Here is a 17,050-nt window from a genome sequence, read left to right on the forward strand (position 1 = left end):
TGAGGCCTTAAGTAGAGATTCTAACTTCTTATCAGCTGGATCACTAAATACTTGTACATTGTCCACTGGACAAGTTAAACTCCTGTTCACAGAGAAGATAGAAGCATCTATCACTAGCAAATCCCATCTCTTTGAGAACTTTTTTTCTCCAAAGGGTAAAGAATTGAAAATCTTTTAGGAGGAGAAAACTGCTTTTGGGTGATCCCAATTAGCATAAATCAGTTGCTCCAGTAGCGGGTGCATAGGGAAAGCATGAGAACCCTGTGGGAGTTTAAGCGAACCCAAGGAGGAGAAGGAAACATCCTCCACCTCTGCAGGAGGCAACTTGTATTCAGACCTTCAAGGACCGGGTCCCCTTTCACATGTCCACTCCCTTGGACCTGCACAGCACCCTGCCGGAGAACTCTTTGGTTATATAAACATGACCAAGGCTCCAGGTCCCAGGGTCCAGCTCTCAAAGAGAAGCATTACAGGCAAAAACCTTGTTTCTTCTTCCATGAGGCCCAGGTACCATCCATTTTGGCTAGCAAGCACTTTAGATGGATCCGCTTGCACAGCTCATTGATCCCGTCAGAGATTGCTTAGCGGAGCTCTCTTAGCATTTCATCAACCATGACCAACACCGAAAAAACTGAGGTACTCCCGGTATGGGAGGAGTTATATAGGGAGGGGCACTTCCTGTTTCCTTTTTGGTTATACCAGTGTCCATTTACCTAAAGGTGGCCAAAACCCACATAGTTATTACAATGGTGCTCTGTGTCCCGTGATGTACGATAGAGAAAGAGGGTTCACCACAAGCTGCAAACCATTCATAAGCCTGACGAATAGAAAAGCCATATTAGACTTTGCACACAAAGTCATCTGTAAAACATGGTGGCGGCAGTGAGATGGCATGGGCATGCATGGCTTCCAGTGGCACTGGGTTATTGGTGTTTATTGATGTGACAGAAGCAGCCGGATGAATTCTGCAGTGTTTAGAGATATACTGTCAGCCCAGATTGACAAATGAAGCAAAGTTGATTGGGCGCACGTCACAGTACAGATGAACAATGATCCAAAACACACCATGAGCTTTTGAAGGAAAAGTAGTGGAATATTCTGCAATGGCCCAGTCAATCACCTCATCTCAACCCAATTGAGCATGCATTTCACTTGCTGAAGGCAAAACTAAAGGCAGAAAGACCCACAAAGAACAACTAATGACAGCTGTAGTTAGAGCCTGACAAAGCATTAGAAAGGAGGAAACCCAGTCTTTGGTAATGTACATGGGTTCCAGACTTCAGGCAGTCATTGCCAGTAAATGATTCTCAACAAAAAATTAAAAATAAACATTTTATTTAGGATTATATTTGTTCAATTACATCTGAGCCCCTTAAAATGGGGGGACGGTTTAAAAAATGGTTGCGGTTCCTAAAATTTGTACTCGATATTTATGATTTATGTTCAACCTCTTGAATTAAAGCTGAAAGTCACTTCAAATTAATTTGGATTGTTTCGTTTTAATTTTATTTTGATGGCATACAGAGCCAAAAGTATGAAAGTTGTGCCTGTGTCAAAATATATATGGACCTAACGGTATATATACAAATCATATCGTGGCACATTGCAGTAACCAATAATGTAAGCCAATAGTACTTCGTGTCATGGGGTCAGGTAAGATAGCAAAAATAACGGTCTGCGTGGAAAATTAACCATATATTAATGACATGGCTGCATCTAACAAGCTCGACATGTTTCGTGAATTTGCCCCACTTCCTCAGGAGCAGATGCATAACATATCTGCAAGACATATGAATACCAATATGGTCTGATGTTTAATACAAACAGCAGTGAGGGAATAATAGCGGGAGGAAAGGGGATACCCTACCTACAATACTCACATATCAGCTACAGTTTGAAACATGTGGTACTGCAAACCCAGGGCTGCCAAGAATGTCTGTCCCCGGGGCTGTGGTGATAGAGACCCACAGAAGGATCAGGCGCACATGTGTATCATCATGTCATATTCAGTAATAGTGCAAAATAGTAACTTCAAGAATTTCTATAAAATAAGTTGTGTGTGACCATCATGTGTAGATCGTGCTACTACTATAGGTGAATATAGTCAGTACCCAGATGTAACTGTGGAAAGAGCACAAAGCAGTGTGAATTAAAGAACTGATAAACCATAACCAAAAAAAGGTGAAAAAGGGGGGATAGAAACAGTATGAAAAATATTGCATGGATCCCATGCACTTTCCCCAGGGGAACAAAAGGTGAACAGAGACATGTTGCTAAAAAACAAAAAACCTTATAGATGATAAAAACTCTCAAAGTAGTTACTTAGTGTTTCCACATGGAAACATGACCCAATTGTGACGTGCAGTGTGCCCAATCATGCAACTGAGATGACTATCTGCTCCAAATGTGGGTATTTAAAGTACCAGACATAACCTCGGGTTCTTCCCAGCGTCACACTGGCGTGGTTAATGAGGGGAGGCATCCTCGCCAGAGTGGCAGCTGCCCGCTATTGGCGCCAAACTACCTCCCTCGTGGACCAGCCAAGTTTGCACATTAGGTGATCACCTGTGTCCAGCCAGGGCGGAGGGGAGGGTGCCCGGTGAGCATCGCAGCTCCAGGGTGCATAGACAGTCAGGCCAGCCCAACAAAATCAGACAGCATGAGACTAAATAGAATGGTTTCTCCATGGGTGTGAGACAAGGTGCTAGAATTAATGTAAATGGGGACTCTGTCCCAATGAACCTCAAAATATGTACAGACCAAGGGGTAAGGTCTGCCATCCATAATGAGGATACATGGATAGTAGTCAAAGATTATATACCAGCCAGTCACATGCCTCCATCCCTATATTCAACATGTAAACTAAAAGGCGGTTAGTGGGACTTTAAATGAAGCCCATGTGTTCATGTGCCTCCATCCTTAGATCTGGAAAGAAAGGGAGTTTTTTGGGACTTTAGATGAGGCACATGACATTCTTAGCAGCCGTGAGTTCGCAGTACTGCATGTTTCAAACTGTAGCCGATATGAGAGTGTTCTACGGTGGATATCCCCTTTCCTCCTGCTTTTTTCCCCTCCCTGCTGTTTAGGTTAAACAGACCATATTAGTATTCATGTCTTTTGCTATGCATCCAATCATGAGGAAGTTGAGCGAATCTACGAAATGCATCAAGCTTGTTGGATGCAGCCATGTCGTTAATATATGGCTCATTCCACTCAGACCATTGTTACTTTTGCCTTTTTAACTGACCCCATGACACAAAGTACTATTGGCTTACATTATTGGTTACTGCAATGTGCCATGATATGATCTGTGTAAATATATGAATTGATAATATTCCATTGGTGTGTAATTTTATATATATATATATATATAAATGTAATACCTATGTATGTACAGACTGCAATGTGCTATGTTATGCGTTTACGACAACAGGTCAATATACATTTCTACCAAGCTGTGTCTCCCAGTGGATAATGTCAGCACTCAACATTAACCCCCTTTCACAGTGAAACTGTCAGAAAGTGTTACAGGGTTACATCTAGGTCTGTGCCTTGGATCAGGAGAGCACTCTGCAGCCAACTAACACAGCACACTCAGATCTGGAAAGTGCCTCATTGCAGAGCCCAGAGTGCCCCAAGGTAACATACCAGGCTAGCCCAATCCAAAGTGGTTCTGGTGCAGCACTATAAAATCTGGCTTAAAATTACTGATAGCTGCATAAAAGACCAGTTCAGCAGCAACATGGAAATAATCTTGAAATTAAAGTAAAATAAAACAAACAAAAAAAAAAAAAAAAAAAAAAGGCTTGCTGGGAAAAGGGCGGCTACGCTGGACTGGCCCTCGGTTTTTTTTCCTGTTTGCAAGTGTTCAGCATCCTATGTAGGTGGCAGATAACCTATCTGTATCTGAATTCCTGTGACCCTCAATGAATGTGAAAGAAAACACCATTGCAACCCATTTGTAAAGCTTTTCAACCAAATCGTGTGATTTAAAAACCTCTACTAGACTGCATAGCTAGGAAGACAACTACGTTACTGAATGCAGGCTAGTGTGGAAGAATTTCACTACCATTTTTAAAAGTGCAACTAAACCCACTAATGGTTTTCAAAAACAAAACTCAAGTTGGAAAGATTCACTTAAGATTATTAAATCCCATTACATTTTCTGAAGTGTTTTTGTTTACATTCTTCCTACTAGTCATGCACTATGTATGTTACACTCAAGCATGTCTCTGGTAATAGCTGTCACAATTGCCAGTGTGTTTATGTCAGCTCTCAGTTGAACTTTACAAACCTCAATTGGCTGGGGTCATAACTGATCACGTGCGGCACCATGGCAGCTGCAGATATAAATGAATATAGGCTAAAGCACTGTCTTCATCTGCATAAGGACAGGGGGGCTTGATTTTGTTTCAGTATGCGGAATGTGTTTCTTTAAATTGCATTAAAAAGGTGTTCTGTCTATTTTTAACACACATTATTTTATGAAGGTTTAATTACACTCCAAAGACATGCTGATAGGGTTAAAGGATTCCGTCAAAATTGGCCCTAGTATGTGTGTGTGTAGGCGAGCTATGGGACCTTAGATTGTAAGCTCCTTGAGGGCAGGTACTGATGTGATAGTGCGTTATACAATGCTGTGAAAAAGTATTTGCCCCTTTTCTGAATTTTTTTTTGTTTTTTTGCATATTTGTCACACTTAAATGACTCAGATCAAACTAAAATTTTATTACACGACGATAACCCGAGTAAAATACAAAATGCAGTTTTTAAATGGTTTCATTTATTAAAAGGCAAAAAAAGCTGTCCAAACCTGCCTGGCTTTATGGGAAAAAGTAATTGCCCCCTAAACCTAATAACTGGTTGTGCCACCCTTGGCAGCAACAACTGCAATCAATCGTTTGCGATAACTGGCAATGAGTCTTTCACATTGCTATGGAGCAATTTTGGCCCACTTTTCCTTGCAGAATTGTTTTAATTCAGCCACATCCAGCATGAATGGTTTTCCAGCATGAACAGCCTGTTGTAAAGGTCATGATATAGCATCTCAATTGGATTTAAGTCCAGGCTTTAACTAGGTCACTCCAAAACCTACATTTTGCTTTGTTTGAACCATTTGGAGGTGGACTTGCTGTTGTGTTTCGGATCATTGTCCTGCTGCATAACCCAAGTGCACTTGAGGTCACAAACTGATGGCTGGACATTCTCCTTTAGGATTTTCTGGCAGAGCGCAGAATTCATGCTTCCATCAATTATGGTAAGTCGTCCAGGTCCTGAAGCTGAAAAGCAGCCCCAGACCATCAAGCTACCACCACCATGTCTGACTGTTGGTATGTTTTTCTTCTTATGAATTGCTGTATTCGTTTTATGCCAGATTTTATTTTTTTATGCCAGGACGTACACCTTCCAAAAAGTGAATTTTTTGTCTCCTTAGTCCACAGAATATTTGCCTAAAAGTCTTGGGGATAAATCAAGATGTTTTTTAGTAAATGCGAGATGAGCCTTTGTGTTCTTTTTGGTCAGCAGTGGCTTTGGAACTCTTCCATGGATGCCATTTTTGCTCAGTCTTTTTCTTATTGCTAAATCATGAACACTGATCTTACCTGAGGCAAGTGAGCCCTGCAGTTCTTATGTTGTTGATCTGGGTTCTTTTATGACCTCCTGGATGTGTCGTTGTTATGCTCTTGGAGCAATTTTTGTAGGCCGGCCACTCCTGGGAAGGTTCACCACTGTTCCAAGTTATCTCCATTTGTGGATAATGGCTCTCCATGTGGTTCACTGGAGTTCCAAATCCTTAGAAATGGCTTTGAAACCCTCCCTAGACTGATTCATGTACATTAGTTTGTTTCTAATCTGTTCTTGAATTATTTTAGGTTGTGGCATGACGTGTGGCTTTTTGTTATCTGCTAGCGTGCTTCACTTTGTCAGACAGCTTCTATTTTTGTGATATCTTGATTCAAGAGGTCTGGCAGTAATCAGGCCAGGGTGTGGCAAGTGAAATTTAACTCAGCTTTCCAAAAAATTGTGGTTAATCACAGTTCATTCATGATTCAGCATGGGAGGGGGCAATTACTTTTTCACATAGGGTCAGGGAGGTTTGAACAGCTTTTTTTCCTTTAATAAATGAAATCATTTAAAAACTGCATCTTGGATTTACGGGTTATCAGGTTATCTTTGTGCAATATTAAAATAAATTTGATGATCTGAATCATTTAAGTTTGAGAAATATGCAAAAAAATAAAATCAGCAAGGGGGCAAATACTTTTTTACAGCACTTTTCATGTGAAGTGCTGCGTAAATTTACATCACTTTATAAGTACTTGTAATAACAGGATTCCCTTGCAAAATACCACAACAAAGTATTTAAAAGTTTAAAGTAAATATACCTTCAACAAAGTAACTCTTCTGCCCCCCCAGCTCAACTAACTGAGCTGCAACACGCTGTGGTCCACCTGTGTTGGATACTTTAAAGTGGTTGTTAAGCCACTATCTGATCTTTATACCCCTCTGTTAGATAACCTGTGTCCTAGTGCCTGTGGTGTTTTTTTTTTTTTTTATAAAACAGATTTCTACCTGTTTTCACAGCGCCAGCTGACTCTCACGTGACTCCCGACTCATCTCTCCCCCTCTGACAGCTCCAGTGGGCGGGGCTGAGAATTCCTGCTGATGTCAGCCGGGGAGGCAGGGAGGAAAGAGACGGGAGGCGCTGTAAAAACAGAAATCGACTTTTATTACTTTTTTTTATAAAGCACAGACACTAGGACACAGGTTGTTATCTAATACGGGGATGGTATAAACAAAACATAGTGAGAGCTGACAGGCGGGGAGGGGAGGAGGATGACAGAGGGGAGCTTCAGATAGCAGTGGATGATGAAGGCATGTAAACGGACCATGATGTCCATGATATACCGTGGTCAGTTTACAGAGGGGAGGGCATTGCCAAGAAGGATCAGCCAGGTATTTCAGGTGATACAGGGGGCCAAATTACACAGCACAAGCACTGTTCTGTATAACATACTTTAAGGGAACAGGATACATTTTTTTTTGTAGGTCAACAAACACTTTAAGGGCTTTAAGGGTTAAAAGGCTGAATGGAAATTTTTAGCCAGTTTCACATTTAGCATTTGTGCACAAGCCGACATAGGCTAATTTTAACTGACCTCAAAAATTGAAGACTCCCCAATGTGATAAGGAGCATCTGCAGACAAAATACCATGTGTGGCCATTACATAAATCTTGTAAGCTCCACGCTCCTTAAGAATTTCTGCTGCAGCCACAAAGCTTTCTACCTCATCAATGATGTCATCCTGTTGGATAAGAAAAATAAAAAGGATTAAAGTCTACAGTCAAACTCTTCTTTTTTTAGTTTTTGATAGAGTGGGAAAAGGATTAGAACTCCCCTCCCCCCACTTGGGAGATTCAGCAGCTTTCTATGTTCTTAGAACCATTGCTACTGGGAAAAATACAAAAATTTTAATAGTCTACGGAAACATAATTAAAGGAAAAATCTTCCAAATCATAGCACCTGTTCTAGTAACAATTGTCTAGAGATATTCTCGCTTTCTGCTGTGTCCACAGGACAGGACATAAATGTAAAAAAAATAAAATAAAAATCAATAAAAAAAATAAAAAATCAGGTCAAACTTCTTACCACTATGATAGCAATACGGCCCCCAACATCTCCTACCACGCTAATGGGTGGCTTTTCCTTGGCCATCATCACTTGAGGGGAAAAACAGAAAGAAAAAACTGTTAGTCTCTTCACAATTTGGGTCATTGAATGTGCACAAAATAATTTGCAAAGTTAAATGAAAGTCAAGATGAAAGCCAAAGCTGTGTCAGCCAACAAATCTGTCACAGCAACATCATCTTCCATACAAGCATGCTGGAGGAAATTCACATTACATGCTAGGTGGTGTCTACATTACATAGGACTCCTGCACTGACAACTGAAATCTTGAAAATCAACATTTCTTTTCCTTTTTATTATACATGCTCACAAGTGTGACATGAAGATTGCCTTAAGAAGTTTACTTCAAAACACAATATTCCCTAATATTTTATACATGAGTTTATTTTGTAAATATGATCAGTTATGACTCATTATAAAGTAATCAGATAAAAAAACAAAAAAAAATAAATACAATTTAAAAAAAAAAACAAAAAAAAAAAAAACACAACACTTAAAATGGGAGTATATTTTTTTCAGTAAACTTCAGTTTTGTGGTCCACAGCTCCGATTTATTTGTGTCAGTGATCTGTGGCTGCAGGGTGGAGGAGAATAACAGTTGAGCGAGTCGACAATGGCTGGGCTATGAGAGCCTATGAATGATGCTACAGCTTCTGAAATACACAGCTATTGTCAACCTCTCCCCCTTCTCCCCTGGAGCCACCGCTCACTGACCTAGGGAATCATGTGACCAGACAGAACAGACTGAATATAGGGATGTTTACACAGGTCAAGCTGGAGTGGAGGGGGCATTTTTAAGCATAGTTAGGGCTTTCACACTGAGGCATCAGCGGTAAAGCGCCGCTATTTTTAGAGTTTTAGCAGTGCTTTTCAGGTGCTAGCGATGTGCTTTTAACCCCCGCTAACTCCCGAATAAAGGGTTAAAAGCGCCCGCCGAGGTGCTGCCCATTGATTTCAATGGGCACCGCTCCTAAAGCGCCTCAAAGATGCTGCTTGCAGGAATTTTAACGTCCCTCAAGTGCACCGATGCAGTGGGAAAGCCCTCGGGCTTTCACACTGGAGTGACAGGAGAGGCGTTTTGCAGGCGCTATTTTTAGCGATATAGTGCCTGTAAAGCGTCTCAGTGTGAAAGTAGCCTTAGTGTTAGGATGGAAATTTACTTTAATAAATGGATTTCTAAAAGAATGGCTCCTAAAAAATATGACCATATCTTCATCTAAGTCTTATTTCATTGGTTTCCAACTTCATCAAAGCAGGAACATAATGGATACTTATGCACAAATGGGCCAAGCTTCAAAGTTATTTTAGGCATGGCCCAAAAAAACTCCTCAAAAAATAAACTGGATTTTTGCACCTACCATAAAATGGATTTTCTTGGAGCTCATTAATGAACACAGGGTTATTTCTGGTACAAGATGGTTATACTGCCGTACACAATTTTGGACACTGGCAAATAAAGCTGTTGGTCAGCCAGATATAACCCCTCCCACTTCGAAACAGGGTGGATTGCTCTTTTTTCTAAGTCTATGAAGGAGACAGGGAGGAACTTCAAAGGGAGAAGGACATCGATCAGGTTGAGCTGATCCCAGAGTTGCCAGGGAATCCGCTGCTATGGCCAAAGGCTCAGTTATTGAAAAATGGATACCTGGGGGGGGGGGGGGGGTTTGCATACGTGCACACGGTAGATGTCCGCTTGATCCACTAGCTCCGCGCCGTCGGAACAAACCCACTTGATTGCAGAGCACAGACTGCATCCCGGCACTTCTCTCCTACCTTCTGCGGCTTCAGAACACACTGGGCACCCGGCAGTTATGTAGCGCTCGTCCAGACAGCAAAGAAAAGACAGTAAGAGCTCCAAGGCCTCCCCAGCAGTGCACAGGGGCAAAAGCAAAATGGCGCCCGAACCTCCATACAGCTCTCGGCAGCAGCTCCACCCACAGACAGCCTCCATCAGTTCCCTATGGATTTGGTGAGCCCAATCCACACTGATGCTGACTCCATGCTGGCCAAATTCTGTTCTATTGTGCGGGATGAGATTACAGCGGCCTCCCGCAAGCTCTCCTCTGATTTTGTGAAGGGTCTTAAAGAGATAGGCCACTGCACAAATCAATTGGAACACCGCATGGACCTGGCTACTACTGTGCTAGAAGGCCATGAGGAGGAAGTAGATGCGAGATAAACTCGAAGATGCAGAGAACAGGGCCCACAGGGATAACCTACGCATCCGGGTATCCCTGAAGCTATTACTGACCTACAGGGCACTGCGACTGCTTTCTTCCAGGAACTGGCGCCTGAGATTCCCATAGACAGGTTGGAATTTGACCATATTCATCGATCCCTTGCCCCCAAACCATCAGAGTGCCCACCTCGGGACATAATTATCAAATTTCATTATTATCGCACTAAGGAGACACTTTTACAGTCTGCTATGGAACAACAAGACCTCTCCTTCCAAGGCAGCCTTCTCCAGCTGTTTGTGGCCCTCTCACCAGCCACTATCGCAAGGCGACTGAACCTGAAACCCTACCTCCGAGTTCTGCAGACACAAGGGATCAAATACAGATGGGGGTTCCCCTTCAAATTTTCGTTCTTCCATCAGGGCCGGCAGTTCCATGCCTCCTCTTCATCTGACCTGAGACGTCACTTTCAGGAGCTACAGCCTTCATCCCAAGAAGATGCTATATCTACATCCTCCCAACCAAGATCTTCTCAGCCTTCTCGCCCACACCCTAAACTTGCACAAAAATCTCAACCCAACTCAGGCCCTGCGAGATCTCCAGGCCCAGCACTTCATGAAGGTCCAAGTGGGCTGAAAGGTGGTGGTCCCATCTTCCTGCCTTTCAAGCATTATTACTACCCCAGTGACCTCCTAGGGCTGAATGGATGCAGTTGACACCATCCTTTGCTACACGTGTGGTGTTTGATGTCATCCACGTTATTGTTCCTGTATTTTCCTGGAATCGATCTGAACTCTCAGATTATGTTCCCTACCCATATGACCCCTCACTCCGAACCCGAAATTGGGACTGAGGACTCCTGCCCAGCTAAGGGCCCCGCTTGTGAGATGGCGGCCTTGGTTCCTAGTTTTGGGTGTTATTGCCTCTTTATCCCCCCCCATCACCTAGTCACCGGTTGCCCCAACCGCTACAGAAGCTTTTTGATTTGTATGGTGGGTGGGGGTAGGCACTTAGACAGGACTGTTCACTTAACATAGGTTGGCTGCCCTTGTGGGAGGCCCACAACTGTTTTTTTTTTGTTTTGTTTTTTATAAGTTGGATCACAGTGACCCCCACTCTTCAACCGGTGGGGTATGTGATAGAATGGACATCTTCCACCTCAGTTTAACCTGATATAGAGCCTTTTGGCTCATGTTTGTTTTACACTTTGCAATTATTGTTTTAATGGCCAGCATTTGTAATGTTGGCCTCCTGGGCCGCTGGCTCTCCCTGAGAGACACCGCCTGGCGGTGGCAGCCCCGGGAGAGCAAGGGACCTCCTTACACCTATATACACAAGTCTTATTTTTCTTGCATACTTTTAGTGCCTTAAATACGAAGTTAGATACTGTGCTTATTTTACTTGTGACAATCTCTTAATCTTAAGATGTGGAGTGGTTCCGACGGACCACTGCTCCCCCATGTGCCGGCACTTGGCTCAGACGCCTGTCTTGGCCAACTTCCGGTCCCCTTGTGGGCCTTTTGCCTCACACAGTGAAGGACTTCGGCTTTGCCTCAAATCTCATGGTTCCCCTTTATTCTTTCCCTTTTCACTCATCTCTTCCTCCCCCCCCCATGAATTCCGCGGTCTCTGGGTGGTGTAATCTTCTGGTTCGTCTGTCTGATGTTATGACTCTGAATTGGTTGTCCCTGAACGTTAAGGGCATGAACTCCTCTTACAAGAGTGTGAAGGTTTTTAAATACCTCCAAAAACAAAAAAGTAGACATTGCATGCCTGCAGGAGACCCACTTCTCTTCCTCTTGCCCCAAATATTTTCACACTATGTACCATCAAATCTGCATGGCTAAGGGTCCGACTAAGCAAAGAGGCGTACGGATTGCTCTCCGCAAAACAATTCCCTTTACTTGCAGTAAACAGACAGCAGACAAATGGCCAAATGGCAGATACCTCCTGTTACAAGGTTCCATTCAGGACACGGAAGTTACCATCTTGACATACTATGCCCCAAATATAAACCCTTCCTGACCCAAGTTCTCTCCTTGTTGAAAGCCCACCAGAGGGGTACTCTTCTCTTGGCAGGAGACTCCAATGTGACACTGAACCCCGCGCTTGACAAATATCGCTTGGAATGCAAAGCACCTTGCAAAAAATGTCTTATGCTCACTACGAAGTCATGACCTGGTGGACGTCTGGAGAAACCTCCATCCGCTGGCCATAGACTACACTCATTACTCTCATCCTCATCATTCCCACTCCCAAATCGATCATATGTTTGTGTCCAGGAAACATCTTCGTGTAATTGTGTCCGCCTCTATCTTAGCTGCTTCATGGTCGGACCACGACCCCGTTATGGTTGTTTGCCACTCTTTGCTCTGCAAATCTCAACATTCCCCCTGGGTCATGAAAGTATCTCCTTGAAGGACAGAAGGGAGTCAAACAGATATTCACCAAGCTTCTGTTGACTACTTCAGTCTTAACGTTGGTTCTGTATCTTCTCCAGTGATCCTATGGGAGGCATACAAAGCAGTTCTTAGGAGACGTGTTATTCAACTGGCGTCTAAGCCTAAGAGGGCACGCTTGTTGACTCGACAAACTCTGGAGACATGCTTAGAATCATTATCGACGTCTTATAAGCAATCCCCTACTCCTGCTAATCGCAAACTACTAGAACAAGCCCATACAGAATTGGACTTATGTTTTACAGATGAGGCGGAAGGTACACTTCGCTGGGCTCATCAGAAGTTGTACGCCAAAGCGAATAAATCTAATAAACCATTGACCAACAGGTTGCGCGTCTTCTCTCCTGGCTACACTCCCATCACCTTACGCACTCGCCATAATATTCTCACAGGCAACACCATGTGGGTCCTGGATGAAGTCCGACATTGCCTTACCACTCTACTCGCCCCCTAGCCAGTCCTCCACCCAGGGCTTGGACACTTTTCTGGATAGCCTAACACTACCCTCCCTATCTGACACCCACAGGTCGTTAATGAACCGAGACATACAGGTCTCCGAGGTCTTACAATGTATTAAAGAATTGAAAGTGGGCAAGAGACCGGGCTCGGATGGCTTACGGCACTTTTCTATAGGAAAATGGCCGATGTGGTAGCCCCCCCCACCTGACAACTATGTTTAATTCTGTAAAAAATGGCCAAACCTTTACTTCGGCCCCCCCCCACTGCCAATATAGTGGTGATCCCCAAACCCGACCGGAACCACTCCTCTTGGGCCAACTTTAGGCCGATCTCTCTTTTAAACATAGACATGAAAATTTTAACAAAAAATTCTGGCCAACCGCTTGAACTCCTTTTTGCCACGTCTGATTAAAAAGGACCAGGTGGGCTTTGTCCCGAGAAGACAAGCAGGAGACGCCATCAGACAGCTCATTCAAATCCAACATATAGTACATAGCAGATCTCTGGTGACGATGTTCTTGTCCCTCGACAAGAATAAGGCCTTTGACACCCTGTCTTGGACTTACCTGATGACGGTACTTCGCCACTACGGCTTTGGCACCTCATTCTTGAGGTGGATCTCGGCGTTATATGACTCTCCCCAGGCCAAGGTCAAGTACTACGGGTTACCAGACAAGGTTGCCTACTCTCCCCACTTCTATTTAACCTAGCACTAGAACCCTTAGCGGAGGCGATACGTTCTCACCCAGACATAACTGGAGTGGATATAGCGGGTACCTCTCATAAAATATAATTTGCGGATGACATCCTGATGTCCCTAACTAACCCCCACATCGCCTTGCCTAACCTGTTCTCCCTCCTGGACACCTTTGCGCTATTCTCAGGACTATCAGTTAACCCCACCAAATCGAAAGCTATGTCTCTTAACTTTGGAGCTGGCAACCCTAAAAAACGCCTTTTCATTTCAATGGCTCACTTCTCTGTCTTACCTGGGGATTAGGCTTACTCCAACGTACGAGGAAAATTTCCCCCCTCTGTTCAGGAAGTTATCGGAAATGCTGTCCTCCTGGTCCCAATACCCATTATTCTGGTTCGGCAGGGTTGTGGCAGTCCGCTTGACTTATATCCCAAAACTGCTGTATCTTTTTCATGTCTTGCCGCTTTCGGTCCCTACACATATTCTGCGCATTCACCAACGTAAAATTCTGAAATTTATCTGGGGTTCCACCAGACCCAGACTCAATAAACAGGTTTTACACGGCCGTAAGATCAATGGTGGCCTCTCGGTTCCCAACCTCCAGGCCTACTATAAAGCAGCGAACATAGCCCCATTATCTCATCTTCATGAGCAACATCAAATGCCGTTATGGGCCACAATAGACTTAGTTGACTCATATCCGATTCCGGTAGCTTTCCTGCCCTGGCTCCCCCACAATCACCGTCCTGGCACACTTGGGCCTTGCCTGACACATTCCCTCCATGCATGGGACTCGATTAAATATTCAGCAGGTCTGATCTCTCCTCATCTTCCCTTACTTCGTCTCCTCCAGTGTCCTTAGTTTCCGCCGGGCCGTGATAACCCACAACAGTTTTCTTGGTGGACTAACAATGGTTTTGTTGATATCCATTCTCTATTCACCCCCACCAAGATAATTACATTTGATGCGCTGCTCTTCTCACACGATATCCCACTCCGGGAACACTACAGCCACCTACAGCTTCGTCACTTTCTACAACAGCTCATCAAGTCCCGACCTACTCCATACAACTTGACCCCGTTCGAAAGCCTTTGTAGATCCCGGCCACAATATCCGGGCTTAATCTTCTTAGTTTATGCAGCAATCATTTCCTCTTAAAAAAAAACCAAAACACTGCTTAGAACTTACCACCTCCAATGGGAAGCCGATCTGGGGAGGCAGCTGGATCCAGAGGACTGGCAGGCCATGCCCATCGCTCTTTCCAAATGCTCCAAAAATGTCCTCATTTTGGAGAATGCATATACAATACTATACAGATGGTATTATAACCCGGCTAGATTGGCTCGTTTCATTCCAACTTACTCTCCTCTCTGCTTTCGGGGATGCTCTCAGGCCGGTACCATGGCACACATCTGGTGGACATGTCCAAGAGCATGCAGATTATGGGTCAGAGTCTTTGCCCTTTTCCGCACCTTATTTCACACCAATCTGAAGAGGGACCCCTATGAGGCTCTCCTAGGTAAACCAATTACGGAACTACTACGTCCAGAATGCCGGCTGGTGCTGCATCTGTTTACTGGTACTAAAAAAACTTACCATAGCGAGAGCCTGGAAGACGCCCATACTTCGCTTTGAGGCTGTTAAACATTGTATAAACGACATTATGGTAAATAAAAAGCTGACAGCCATAGTTTCAGACATTCACGATAAATTTCTTAGGATCTGGCAGCCTTGGGTTGACTAAATACGACCTACCAGATTCAATTTTACGCTCCTATCCAATATCTGCTTGCCCCCCTACCTGTGGACCCCAACTTCCCTCTTACTCATTCGTTCTCCTGCTTAGTCATTCTTCTCTTTTCTTTCCTTGCTCTTTTATATATCCTATCATTAGGCCACCAGGCTTGAGCCTGGCTGACATGGTCACATGGTTAACATTCAGCATTTCTATTTTGTATTCCCTCTAAATGATCTCCATAGACTAAATGGTTTGATAACACGCTGTATGTAAATGCACATTTGGGTGCTCTCCATTTACATTCCAAGCAGCGTGCTCTAGGATGTTGTAGCACTAGGAGGGGAAACTCGCCCCACAATTGTTCTACTTTATGGACCTGAACATATTAATGCATTCCTTTTCATTGGTCTTCCTTTTATTTATAAAATCTTATGTTCATCTCCCATGTGACCATTGAAGTGATGAGCTGTACTGTTGAATTGATTATTAATAAAAACCTTTGTACAAGAAAAATGGATACCAGAAGGTCTACATCTGGTATTTTCAGCCTGCAACATAGTTCTTGAAACATCTCCAGGTGCAGATACCACTCTCCGAAGTCCAGATGTTAACTGAGGAAGTCCACCTGCTAATTTTTCACAACTGAAATATGCACTGCGGACATAGCAAAAATATGAAGCTTTCTGAGCCAGAATCTGACCGGCCTCTCTAAGCTACAATAGTTCTGGTTCCTAAGTAATGGCTGATGTATACCATCATAGTGGCATTGTCTGACCGGATCTGGGACAGATGACTAAACAATCAAGAGGTCTAACAGTGAAGGGATAACCAAAAAGTTTTGAGTTCAGGACTGCTGATTTAGACCAAATCTTCCTTCGGAAATCAAGTCCCCTGCACCCAAAGAGGGTCAGACTGGCATCCATTGAGTGAGGGATAACTGGATAATTTTCTCGTGACTGTCTTCTTGCTCCACACAGGACATAAATGAGTTGCAACGGTCTGATGTAGACTTGTGCATACAGAACTACCTCGAAGGAGACAACCATCAAGCCCAGGACCCTCTATAAAACCAAAAGGGTTGCCAGCTTTTGGACTGAACTGCAGACAGTGGGGGTTATTTACGAAAGGCAAATCCACTTTGCACTACAAGTGCACTGCAAGTCCACTGAAAGTGCAGTCGCTGTAGATCTGAGGGGAAGATCTGAAATCAGGGGAAACTCTGCTGATTTTATCATCCAATCACGTGCAAACTAAAATGCTTTTTTTTAAAAATTTTCTTGCATGTCCCCCTTAGATCTACAGCGACTGCACTCGAAAGTGCACTTGCCTTTCGTGAATAACCCCCACTGAGTTTGTCTTGTAGAAATCCTGGACTGAGCCATTTCTAGTAGGATTAACCGTATGCTTCCAGTGATTACTTGGGTTCCAGCATGGATTTCAGAAGGTTCAGGACACAATCAAACCCTGTGCAGAGTCTGAACAGCTTGATGGGCATCAGCAGACATGGCCTGTGCTTACTGTTCCAGGTATCCCCACTATGGGCATACCCTGTGCACAAAGCAAAGTCCCCCCCCCCCCTTCCCAACACACACTTCGAGGTGTGGAGGAACCCCCTTTATTGCAAGGAAGGCTTGTTTGCACACTAGGAAGCTTTTGAAGTCCAAGACTTGCAGTGGAACCAAGTTCCAGGCTTCAACTTGGGGCTAGTTGACCGGAAGCAAGGAAAGGATCGCTTTCCAGCTTCAGGTGGTGGAAAAACTATCAACCGAGGTTTAGCCTTCTTTTGCTGAGGCCTTTATGACATCCTTGATAAAGTTGCTCAGAGAGGT

At 43.8% G+C, this 17,050-nt stretch overlaps 1 protein-coding gene across 4 annotated transcripts in view; it reads right to left on the reverse strand.

Annotated features, from left to right (window-relative positions):
* Positions 1-17,050, reverse strand: part of PRPSAP1 (phosphoribosyl pyrophosphate synthetase associated protein 1) — a 100,922-nt gene that overhangs the window by 22,427 nt on the left and 61,445 nt on the right. For all 4 annotated transcript variants that reach the window (XM_073606191.1, XM_073606192.1, XM_073606190.1 and 1 more), the window contains 2 exons: positions 7,652-7,722; positions 7,161-7,307 (listed from right to left, as the gene is read on the reverse strand). In XM_073606191.1, coding sequence (XP_073462292.1) covers positions 7,161-7,307; positions 7,652-7,722 — 218 coding nt within the window. The remainder of the gene's footprint in view (positions 1-7,160; positions 7,308-7,651; positions 7,723-17,050) is intronic.

This window comes from Aquarana catesbeiana, linkage group LG12 (assembly GCF_042186555.1).
Source record: "Aquarana catesbeiana isolate 2022-GZ linkage group LG12, ASM4218655v1, whole genome shotgun sequence".
Classification (NCBI taxonomy): Eukaryota; Metazoa; Chordata; class Amphibia; order Anura; family Ranidae; genus Aquarana; species Aquarana catesbeiana.